This window comes from Cervus canadensis, chromosome X, assembly GCF_019320065.1.
Source record: "Cervus canadensis isolate Bull #8, Minnesota chromosome X, ASM1932006v1, whole genome shotgun sequence".
Taxonomy (NCBI): Eukaryota; Metazoa; Chordata; class Mammalia; order Artiodactyla; family Cervidae; genus Cervus; species Cervus canadensis.
In genome coordinates this window covers 140,845,126-140,858,160 of record NC_057419.1, presented here as the reverse complement: position 1 = coordinate 140,858,160, position 13,035 = coordinate 140,845,126, and the positions used below count along the sequence as shown (strand labels likewise).

The window sequence follows — 13,035 nt, the reverse complement described above, 5'->3', positions numbered from 1 at the left end:
TTATTAACAGGGCAACATTGGAGAAAGAGACACAGAGAATGGTCTAATGGACATACGGAGAGGGGAGGAGAGGGTGAAATGTATGGAAAGAGTAACATGGAAACTTACACTACCATATGTAAAATAGATACTCAATGGGTATTTGCTGTATGGCTCAGGAAACTCAAACAGGGGCTCTGTATCAGCCTAGAGGGGTGGGATGGGGAGGGAGATGGGAGGGAGTTTCAAAAGGGAGGGGATATATGTATACCTATGGCTGATTCATGTTGAGGTTTGACAGAAAACAGCAAAATTCTGTACAGCAATTATCCTTCAACAAAAAATAAATTAAAAAAAAAAAAAAAGGAAAAGCTTCACACTAAAACCTCTAACATCAGGACACCAATCTTATCCAAAAGAATAACATTTTCATGAAATGTCATTTCCCCTTAACTTTCCTCTGACACTAGAGGTTCCCATTCAATCCCTTTCAGTTAGCTATATATTGCCTCATAAACTAATCTGCTCAGGCAATGGATGTATGTATATAAAGGTAAGTACACATAACTATTGTACTCTCTTTGACTAGTCTGAACTCAAGATGGGATGATGAGTAAGACTTTGTTCTAGCCATCTTTGTAATTATTTTTATTGGGGCATAGTTAATGTCTGTTAAATGAATAAAGTGAATAAGTGTAATACCTGAAAAAAGCATCCAGAGCTCTCCTCTTAAGGTCTCTGGAATCCCTCTTACAACCAGATCTCGAGTCTTTTTGGTCCGAAACATACTAACACCACGTCCACATTCTGAAAACAGAATGTTCCAGGACTGTTCCTTCATCTTTTCTTTCAACTATAACAAAAAAAATCAAAGCAATTAAACATGGTGAGAAATTAACTTAATTTGAAATTAAGTTTCAAATAACTTGACAACTTTCTTCACCAAGAAACAATACCTATGGAAAATGAGAACATAGAAAGTCAAATTCGGCATTCACAGATGGGCTAACCACTGGAACACTGTCATCACAAAAATCTTCTAAACCCATGTGAGCATAACAGCTTTAATTTACTATTTTAGTTCTTAGCTACACTCACGTTAAAATGGGAAAATCAGGACACTTAGGAGGTAAAACTTTGAACTATCATTCTCACCAATCACTCCAATTTGGATTGACTGTCAGAAATCTATGCAAATAAAACCCAAGATTCAACTTTCATCTTAATTCTAGATAACAGCCATATTTTGTATCTGCTAGAAAATCTTTTCAAGACCTAAAAGAAGAATTTTCAGTTGCAATACCTTCTAGTCTAACATTTTTATTTTTAATCAATTGTTTCAACCCATAGATTTAAATATTTTGTTTTCCTACCATTTTGGAATCAAGAGTCTCCAAATTCTGAGGGTGAAATACTGTCATTAAAGCTTCAGTGTTCACAGTTTTGCTGCATTCTCTCTGACATGTCAAAGACTGTACCTCGGTATCATCAGATGGGTCTACAGAATCAGAACTAACAGGAACCTGAAAAGGAAAGAATATAATTGTCCCAAATATATGCCTAAAAATTTCTGCAAGAGGAAAAAGTACTAATGTTTTATCTGTCATTTACAAACCACAATTTATATACATAATAAATATTAATGCAATGTCTCAGAAGAACATTGTTTTTCGATCAAAATGAGAGATGTCAACAAACCAATGTCAAGAACATCAAACTCAGGACTTTAGTGAATGAATTCCTCTATATGGGCAATTAAATACTGGCAAAATATTAAAAAGCAAAAAACAGTTCAGAACACTGGAAATTAACCGAAGTTACAGAATAAACTAAAACGTATCAATTAAAAAAAAAAACTATTGAACCTCAGTAAGAACACCAGTCTGTTAAGTTTTAACTTGAGGTTATTCCCATCCACCCTCCCTTCCAAGTTCAAAGGCATGGTAGTCATGAACGCCAGCACTATTACAGCCAATGGATCTTCTGGAGGTTCATTAAAAGCCGCATCCTAGAACACAGTCAATATTTTCACCGAATTAGTAGCTACCCAGAAAACTCCATTCCCAGGGTGTTGTTACCACTGGATTTGATTCAGAGCTCAGTTCAGTTCAATTCAGTTGCTCAGTCCTGTCTGACTCTTTGCAACCCCATGAATCGCAGCACGCCAGGCCTCCCTGTCCATCACAAACCCCTGGAGTTTACTCAAACTCATGCCCATCGAGTCGGTGATGCCATCCAGCCATCTCATCCTCTGTCGTCCCCTTCTCCTCCTGCCCTCAATCCCTCCAAGTATCAGGGTCTTTTCCAATGAGGCAAGTCTTTGCATGAGGGGGCCGAAGTATTGGAGTTTCAGCTTCAGCATCAGTCCTTCCAATGAATACCCAGGACTTATCTCCTTCAGGATGGACTGGTTGGATCTCCTTGCAGTCCAAGGGACTCTCAAGAGTCTTCTCCAAAACCATAGTTCAAAAGCATCAATTTTTCGGCACTCAGCTTTCTTCACAGTCCAACTCTCACATCCATACATGACCACTGGAAAAACCATAGCCTTGACCAGACGGAACTTTGTTGGCAAAGTAATGTCTCTGCTTTTCATTTGCTATCTAGGTTGGTCATAACTTTCCTTCCAAGGAGTAAGCATCTTTTAATTTCATGGCTGCAGTGACCATCTGCAGTGATTTTGGAGCCCAAAGAAATAAAGTCTGACACTGTTTCCACTGTCTCCCCATCTATTTCCCATGAAGTGATGGGACCAGATGCCATGATCTTAGTTTTCTGTATGTTGAGCTTTAAGCCAACTTTTTCACTCTCCTCTTTCACTTTCATCAAGAGGCTTTTTAGTTCCTCTTCACTTTCTGCCATAAGGGTGGTGTCATCTGCATATCTGAGGTTATTGATATTTCTCCCGGCAATCTTGATTCCAGCTTGTGCTTCTTCCAGACCAGCATTTCTCATCATGTACTCTGCATATAAGTTAAATAAGCAGGGTGGCAATATACAGCCTTGACATACTCCTTTCTCTATTTGGAACCAGTCTGTTGTTCCATGTCCAGTTCTAATTGTTGCTTCCTGACCTGCATACAGGTTGCTCAAGAGGCAGGTCAGGTGGTCTGGTATTCCCATCTGCTTCAGAATTTTCCACAGATTATTGTGATCCACACAGTCAAAGGCTTGGCGTAGTCAATAAAGCAGAAATAGATGTTTTTCTGGAACTCTCTTGCTTTTTCAATGATCCCGTGGATATTGGCAATTTGATCTCTGGTTCCTCTGCCTTTTCTAAAACCAGCTTGAACATCTGGAAGTTCTCGGTTCACGTATTGCTGAAGCCTGGCTTGGAGAATTTTGAGCATTACTTTACTAGTGTGTGAGATGAGTGCAATTGTGCAGTACTTTGAACATTCTTTGGGATTGCCTTTCTTAGGGATTGCAATGAAAACGGACCTTTTCCAGTCCTGTGGCCACTGCTGAGTTTTCCAAGTTTGCTGGCATATTGAGTGCAGCACTTTCACAGCATCATCTTTCAGGATTTGAAACAGCTCAACTGGAATTCCATCACATCCACTAGCTTTGTTCGTAGTGATGCTTTCTAAGGCCCACTTGACTTCCCATTCCATGATGTCTGGCTCTAGGTGAGTGATCACACCATTGTGATTATCTGGGTTGTGAAGTTGTTTTTTGTATAATTCTTCTGTGTATTCTTGCCACCTCTTGATAATATCTTCTGCTTCTGTTAGGTCCATATCATTTCTGTCCTTTATTGAGCCCATTTTTGCATGAAATGTTCCCTTGGTATCTCTAATTTTCTTGAAGAGATCGCTAGTCTTTCCCATTCTGTTGTTTTCCTCTGTTTCTTTGCATTGATCACTGAGGAAGGCTTTCTTATCTCTCCTGGCTATTCTTTGGAACTCTGCATTCAGATGGGAATACCTTTCCTTTTCTCCTTTGCTTTTTGCTTCTCTTCTTTTCACAGCTATTTGTAAGTCCTCCTCAGACAACCATTTTGCCTTTTTGCATTTCTTTTCCATGGGGATGGTCTTGATCCCTGTCTCCTGTACAATGTCACGAACCTCCGTCCATAGTTCATCAGGCTCTCTGTCTATCAAATCTAGTCCCTTAAATCTATTTCTCACTTCCACTGTATATTCATAAGGGATTTGATTTAGGTCATACCTGAATGGTCTAGTGGTTATCCCTACCTTCTTCATTTTAAGTCTGAATTTGGCAATAAGGAGTTCATGATCTGTGCCACAGTCAGCTCCTGGTCTTGTTTTTGCTGACTGTATAGAGCTTCTCCATCTTTGGCTGCAAAGAATATAATCAATCTGATTTCGGTGTTGACCATCTGGTGATGTCCATGTGTAGAGTCGTCTCTTGTGTTGTTGGAAGAGGGTGTTTGCTATGACCAGTGCATTCTCTTGGCAAAACCCTATTAGCCTTTGCCCTGCTTCATTCTGTACTCCAAGGCCAAATTTGCCTGCTACTCCAGGTGTTTCTTGACTTCCTACTTTTGCATTCCAGTCCCCTATAGTGAAAAGGACATCTTTTTTGGGTGTTAGTTCTAAAAGGTCTCGTAGGTCTTCATAGAACCGTTCAACTTCGGCTTCTTCAGTGTTACTGGTTGGGGCATAGGCTTCGATTACCGTGATATTGAATGGTTTGCCTTGGAAATGAACAGAGATCATTCTGTCGTTTTTGAGATTGCATCCAAGTACTGCATTTCGGACTCTTTTGTTGACTATGATGGCCACTCCATTTCTTCTAAGGGATTCCTGCCCACAGTAGTAGATATAATGGTCATCTGAGTTAAATTCACCCATTCAAGTCCATTTTAGTTAGCTGATTCCTAGAATGTCGACATTCACTCTTGCCATCTCCTGTTTGACCACTTCCAATTTGCCTTGATTCATGGACCTAACATTCCAGGTTCCTATGCAATATTGCTCTTTACAGCATCGGACCTTGCTTCTATCACCAGTCCCATCCACGACTGGGTGTTGTTTTTGCTTTGGCTCCATCCCTTCATTCTTTCTGGAGTTATTTCTCCACTGATCTCCAGTAGCATATTGGGCACCTACCGATCTGGGGCATTCCTCTTTCAGTATCTTATCATTTTGCCTTCTCATACTGTTCATGGGGTTCTCAAGGCAAGAATACTGAAGTGGTTTGCCATTCCCTTCTCCAGTGGACCACATGCTGTCAGACCTCTCCACCATGACCCAGCCATCTTGGGTGGCTCCAGACAGCATGGCTTAGTTTCATTGAGTTAGCTCAGTTCTTTGTAAAAAGTACTTTGCTCAGGGCATTACAAGAAAACCATAGCAATCTGCTGATAATATCACAGCTGCCTAAGGCTATGATTTCAATTTGGAGCAAACAAGAGCCTGGCTAAAATGTTAAAGAAAGGCTTTGAAAACCAGATGGCCATAAGGGAACTTTGAAAGATTCCAACATATTCTTGGGAATCTGAAAGTATGCATGAGTATACAAGACTGTAAACCTGCCCAGGATCAAGATGGGACAGAAGGCCCCAATCACTCAACTCTGGCTGATCTTGGAAATAAGAAATGAAAAGTAAGGCTATCTGATAAACTGCCTAAAGTATGAGGAATACCTTTACACAAAGATCCCCTTGGTAAAAGGTGGAGAACTTAATGGTTCAAGGCACTTAAGGAAATGTCTGACCCATCATTGGCTGACCACTGATTTAGAATGACTGAGGGGGTGATCTGAAGAAACCAGGCTTAAAAATACAAACAAGGGGCTTCCCTGGTAGCTCAGTGGTAAAGGAGACACAGAAGACAATGCAGGAGACATGGGTTTGATCCCTGATCCAAGGACATCCCACATGCTGTGGAGCAACTAAGCCTGTGCACCACAACTATCAAGCCTGTGCCACAATGAAAAACCCACACACTGCAATTAGAGAGCAGCCCCTGTACGCCACAACTAGGGAAAAGCCCTTGCAGCAACGAAGACCTAGCACAGCCAAAAAATTAATTAATTATTTTTTAAAATACAAATGATTTTTTTTTCCAAAAAAAGGCAAACAACAAATGTCCCTGAAGGGCCTCACTTCTTAGATTTTTTTAAACTAAGAATGGAAACCAGCTATTATACATATATTCAAAGAACTAAAGGAAACTGTTTTAAAAAAATAAAGGACTCGGTTAAAAAGTAGGCAAAAGACCTAAGCAGAGACCTTACCAAAAAAAATATAAAGATGACAATCATAGGAAAAGATGCTCAATATCATATATCTTTGCTGCTGCTAAGTCACTTCAGTCGTGTCCGACTCTGTGCGACCCCATAGACGGCAGCCCACCAGACTCCCCGCCCCTGGGATTCTCCAGGCAAGAACACTGGAGTGGGTTGCCATTTCCTTCTCCAATGCATGAAAGTGAAAAGTGAAAGTGAAGTCACTCAGTCATGTCCGACTCTTTGCAACCCCATGGACTGCAGCCCACCAGGCTCCTCCGTCCATGGGATTTTCCAGGCAAGAGTACTGGAGTGGGTTGCCATTGCCTTCTCCATCATATATATTTAGGTAACTGCAAAGTTAAAGAGTGAGATACCATTTCATACCTATTAAAATGGCTAAAATCCAGAATACTGGTAACACCAAGGGCTACTGAAGATGTGGAACAAGAACTCATTGCTTATGGGAATACAAAGCAGTACAGTACTTTAAGAGATGGTGTGGCAGTTTCTTATAAAGCTAAACATAGGGTTACCTTATGATTCAGCAGCTGTGCTCTGACGGATATACCCAAATAAGCTGAAAACTTACATCCACACAAAAACCTGCACATGAATTAGCAGTTTTATTCATAACTGCCAAAACCTGGAAGCAACTAAGGTATCCTTCAATAGGTGAATGGATAAACACTGCTATATCCATTATATATATATATCCAAATAGATCAAAAAATGGAATATTTTTCAGCAATAAAAAGACATGAACAATCAACACAACTAAGAGCTGTTTTTCTTAAAGATAAACAAAACCAATAAAACTTTAGCTAGATTTACCAAGTAAAAAAGAGAATTCAAGCAAAATTAGAAATGAAAGAGGAGATTTTGTCTGATGACACAGAAATTAAAAAGATCATAAGGACTACTATGACTGATTATATGCCAATAAATGGGATGACACTGAAGAAATGCACAAATTCTCAGAGACATACAATCTACCAAGATGTAATCATAAAAAATAGGAAATCTGAACATAACCAATGATATATAAGGAAACTAAATCCAATACAAAATCTCTCAATAATAACAACAAAAATCCCTGGCTTCATGGGTGAAATCTGTCAAATATGTAAAGAATTAATGCTAATCCTCAAACTCTTCCAAAAAATTGAATAGGAGTCAACACTCCCAAACTCCTTTTACAAGGCCAGCAGTCCCCTGAAACCAAAGCCAGATGGGAACATTACAAGAAAAGAAAACTACAGGCCAAAAATCCGTGATGAATACACATGTAAAAATTCTCAACAAAATACTGGCAAACTGAATTCAACAGCACATTAGAAGGATCATACACCATGATCAACTACGAGCTCTGGAAGGCAAGGATGGTTCAAAATATACAAATTAATAAAATGAGTAGAATGAAAGGCAAAAACCATATGATCATTTCAATAGATGCAGAAAAATTATTTGACACATATTCAACATCCTTTCACAATAAAAACTTTCAATAAAGTGGATACAGAGAAACATACCTCAATATAATAAAGGCTATGTGTGACAAGCCCAAAGCTAACATCATACTCCATGGTGAAAGGTTAAAAGCTTTCTAAGATTAAGAACAAGAAAAGGGTGCCCACTGTCACTACTACTATTGAACAAAGTACCATACATCCAGGCCAGAGAAATTAAGCAAGAAAAACAAATGAGATATAACTACACACTTATTAGAATGGCTTTTATCAAAAGACAAGAGTTAAGTGTTGGCAAGAATATGGAGGAGCTACCCCACCTCCAAGGAGCGGCTGCTGCGCGGGTGCAGGAGGGCTGAGAGGAGCTACTCCATGTTCAAAGTCAGGAGGGGTGGCCGTGAAGATACCCCTCACCCAAGGTAAGGAGCAGCAGCTGTGTTTTGCTGGAGCAGCCGTGAAGAGATACCCCACGTCCAAGGTAAGAGAAACCCAAGTTAAGACGGTAAGTGTTGCGAGAGGGCATCAGAGGACAGACACACTAAAACCATAATCACAGAAAACTAGCCAATCTGATCACAGGACCACAGTCTTCTCTGACTCAATGAAACTAAGCCATGCCATGTGGGGCCACCCAAGACAGTTGGGTCATGGTGGAGAGGTCTGACTGAATGTGGTCCACTGGAGAAGGGAATGGCAAACCACTTCAGTATTCTTGCCTTGAGAACCCCATGAACAGTATGAAAAGGCAAAAAGATAGGACACTGAAAGAGGAACTCCCCAGGTCGGTAGGTGTCCAATATGCTACTGGAGATCAGTGGAGAAATAACTCCAGAAAGAATGAAGGGATGGAGCCAAAGCAAAAATGACACCCAGTCGTGGATGGGACTGGTGATAGAAGCAAGGTCCGATGCTGTAAAGAGCAATATTGCATAGGAACCTGGAATGTTAGGTCCATGAATCAAGGCAAATTGGAAGTGGTCAAACAGGAGATGGCAAGAGTGAATGTCGACATTCTAGGAATCAGCTAACTAAAATGGACTTGAATGGGTGAATTTAACTCAGATGACCATTATATCTACTACTGTGGGCAGGAATCCCTTAGAAGAAATGGAGTGGCCATCATAGTCAACAAAAGAGTCCGAAATGCAGTACTTGGATGCAATCTCAAAAACAACAGAATGATCTCTGTTCATTTCCAAGGCAAACCATTCAATATCACGGTAATCGAAGCCTATGCCCCAACCAGTAACACTGAAGAAGCCGAAGTTGAACGGTTCTATGAAGACCTACGAGACCTTTTAGAACTAACACCCAAAAAAGATGTCCTTTTCACTATAGGGGACTGGAATGCAAAAGTAGGAAGTCAAGAAACACCTGGAGTAGCAGGCAAATTTGGCCTTGGAGTACAGAATGAAGCAGGGCAAAGGCTAATAGGGTTTTGCCAAGAGAATGCACTGGTCATAGCAAACACCCTCTTCCAACAACACAAGAGACGACTCTACACATGGACATCACCAGATGGTCAACACCGAAATCAGATTGATTATATTCTTTGCAGCCAAAGATGGAGAAGCTCTATACAGTCAGCAAAAACAAGACCAGGAGCTGACTGTGGCACAGATCATGAACTCCTTATTGCCAAATTCAGACTTAAAATGAAGAAGGTAGGGATAATCACTAGACCATTCAGGTATGACCTAAATCAAATCCCTTATGAATATACAGTGGAAGTGAGAAATAGATTTAAGGGACTAGATCTGATAGACAGAGAGCCTGATGAACTATGGACAGAGGTTCGAGACATTGTACAGGAGACAGGGATCAAGACCATCCCCATGGAAAAGAAATGCAAAAAGGCAAAATGGTTGTCTGAGGAGGACTTACAAATAGCTGTGAAAAGAAGAGAAGCGAAAAGCAAAGGAGAAAAGGAAAGGTATTCCCATCTGAATGCAGAGTTCCAAAGAATAGCCAGGAGAGATAAGAAAGCCTTCCTCAGCGATCAATGCAAAGAAACAGAGGAAAACAACAGAATGGGAACGACTAGAGATCTCTTCAAGAAAATTAGAGATACCAAGGGAACATTTCATGCAAAAATGGGCTCAATAAAGGACATAAGACGCTCCCTGGTGGTCTAGTGGTTAGGATTCGGCGCTCTCAATAAAGGACAAAAATGGTATGGCCTTAACAGAAGCAGAAGATATTAAGAAGAGGTGGCAAGAATACACAGAAGAATTGTACAAAAAACAACTTCACAACCCAGATAATCACAATGGTGTGATCACTCACCTAGAGCCAGACATCATGGAATGGGAAGTCAAGTGGGCCTTAGAAAGCATCACTATGAACAAAGCTAGTGGATGTGATGGAATTCCAGTTGAGCTGTTTCAAATCCTGAAAGATGATGCTGTGAAAGTGCTGCACTCAATATGCCAGCAAACTTGGAAAACTCAGCAGTGGCCACAAGACTGGAAAAGGTCCGTTTTCATTGCAATCCCTAAGAAAGGCAATCCCAAAGAATGTTCAAAGTACTGCACAATTGCACTCATCTCACACACTAGTAAAGTAATGCTCAAAATTCTCCAAGCCAGGCTTCAGCAATACGTGAACCGAGAACTTCCAGATGTTCAAGCTGGTTTTAGAAAAGGCAGAGGAACCAGAGATCAAATTGCCAACATCTGCTGGATCATCGAAAAGGCAAGAGAGTTCCAGAAAAACATCTATTTCTGCTTTATTGACTACGCCAAAGCCTTTGACTGTGTGGATCACAATAATCTGTGGAAAATTCTGAAGGAGATGGGAATACCAGACCACCTGACCTGCCTCTTGAGCAACCTGTATGCAGGTCAGGAAGCAACAATTAGAACTGGACATGGGACAACAGACTGGTTCCAAATAGAGAAAGGAGTATGTCAAGGCTGTATATTGCCACCCTGCTTATTTAACTTATATGCAGAGTACATGATGAGAAATGCTGGTCTGGAAGAAGCACAAGCTGGAATCAAGATTGCCGGGAGAAATATCAATAACCTCAGATATGCAGATGACACCACCCTTATGGCAGAAAGTGAAGAGGAACTAAAAAGCCTCTTGATGAAAGTGAAAGAGGAGAGTGAAAAAGTTGGCTTAAAGCTTAACATTCAGAAAACTAAGATCATGGCATCTGGTCCCATCACCTCATGGGAAATAGATGGGTAGACAGTGGAAACAGTGTCAGACTTTATTTTTTTGGGCTCCAAAATCACTGCAGATGGTGACTGCAGCCATGAAATTAAAAGATGCTTACTCCTTGGAAGGAAAGTTATGACCAACCTAGATGGCATATTAAAAAGCAGAGACATTACTTTGCCAACAAAAGTCCATCTGGTCAAGGCTATGGTTTTTCCAGTGGTCATGTATGGATGTGAGAGTTGGACTATGAAGAAAGCTGAGTGCCGAAGAATTGATGCTTTTGAACTGTGGTGTTGGAGAAGACTCTTGAGAGTCCCTTGGACTGCAAGGAGATCCAACCAGTCCATCCTGAAGGAGATAAGTCCTGTGTGTTCATTGGAAGGACTGATGCTGAAGCTGAAACTCCAATACTTCGGCCCCCTCATGCAAAGAGTTGACTCATTGGAAAAGACCCTGATGCTTGGAGGGATTGGGGGCAGGAGGAGAAGGGGACGACAGAGGATGAGATGGCTGCATGGCATCGCCGACTCGCTGGGCATGAGTTTGAGTAAACTCCGGGTGCTTGTGATGGACAGGGAGGCCTGGCGTGCTGGGATTCATGGGGTTGCATAGAGTCGGACACGACTGAGTTACTGAACTGAACTGAACTGAAGAATATGGAAAAAAAGAGAGCACAAGCACACTGTTTGTGATGATACAAATTGGTACCGCACTATGGAAAACATGTATGAAGGTTCCTCAAAAAAATTAAAACTACAACTACCACTTCGGGTTTTCCCTGATGGTACAGTGGTTAAGAATCTGCCTGCCTCAATATAATATAGGAAAGGGACACGGGTTTGATCCCTGGTCCGAGAAGATTCCGCATGCCCGAGAGCAACTACTGAGCCTGTCCTCTAGAGCCTGTACTCTGCAAAAAGAGAAGCAGAGAAACCACCACAGTGAGAAGCCCGTGTACCACAATGAAGAGTAACCCCTGCTCACTGCAACTAGAGAAAGCGCGAGCGTAGCAATGAAGACTGAGCACAACCAAAAATATAAATAAATAAAGTTTTAAAAAAAGAACTACCACATGATTCAGTAATCCCACTTCTCAGTATATATTCAAAGGAAATGAAGTCACTATCTTCAGGAGATAACTGCACCCCTTATGTTCACTGCAGCATTGTTCACAAAAGCTAAGACAAACCTAACTGTTGACAGGTTAATCAACAAAGAAAATGTATGCAGATAAACAAAAAATTATTATTAAGCCATAAAAAGGAAGTTTTGCAATGTGCAACAACACTGGCAGACATTAAGGGCACTACACTAAGTGAAATAAATCAGAGAATGACAAATACTGTATGATCTCACTTATATGTGGAATCTAAAATAGCCAGCTTTACAGAAGCAGAGTAAAATGGGGGTTTCCAGGGGCTAGGAAAGGGGGAAATGAAAAGATGTTGGTGAATGTGTACATACTTCTAGTTTCTATGAGAAATAAACTCTAGAAATCTAATGTACAGCATGATGACTATAGTTATCAATACTGTATATCTGAAAGTTGCTATGAGAGTAGAATTTAAATGTTTTCACTATAACTACAAAATTGTAATTACATGAGTGGGTGATAAGTGAAATAACTTTACTGTGGTAATCATTTAATTGACATATAAATTGTATAAGTTTGAGTTGTATGATGTGATGATTATATCTGTGTATCAAATCATCACATCATACATCTTAAACTTACACAATTTGTCAATTATCACAATAAATCTGGGGGGAAAAAAAAGAACCTGGCAGTTCCTTATACACATAGTTGAAGTTTAACAAGTATCTGTTGAATTTTTTTTAGTTAAAAAAATGAGATATCAAACCACAAAGAGATATGGAGGAGGAACCTTAAATGCATACTGCCAAGGAGTCAGTCTGAAAAGAATATGTATGTTATATAAAATTTTGGAAAGGCAACCCCTCATTCATAAAACTAGGATCGTGGCAGTTGGTCCCATCATTTCATGGCAAATAGACGGGGAAACAATAGAAATAGTGAAAGATTTTATCTTCTTGGGCCCCAAAATCACTGTGGACGGTGACTGCAGCCATGAAATTAAAAGATGCTTGCTCCTTGGAAGAAAAGATATGACAAACCTAGACACCATATTAAAAAGCAGAGACATCACTTTGCTGACCAAAGTCGATATAGTCAAAGCTATGGTTTTTCCAGTAGTCATGTACG

At 40.4% G+C, this 13,035-nt stretch overlaps 1 protein-coding gene across 3 annotated transcripts in view; it reads right to left on the bottom strand.

Annotated features, from left to right (window-relative positions):
* TBC1D8B (TBC1 domain family member 8B) overlaps positions 1 to 13,035 on the bottom strand; it is an 80,052-nt gene that overhangs the window by 32,114 nt on the left and 34,903 nt on the right. For all 3 annotated transcript variants that reach the window (XM_043458085.1, XM_043458087.1, XM_043458086.1), the window contains exons 8-9: positions 1,353 to 1,502; positions 682 to 832 (exon numbers count right to left, since the gene is read on the bottom strand). In XM_043458085.1, coding sequence (XP_043314020.1) covers positions 682 to 832; positions 1,353 to 1,502 — 301 coding nt within the window. The remainder of the gene's footprint in view (positions 1 to 681; positions 833 to 1,352; positions 1,503 to 13,035) is intronic.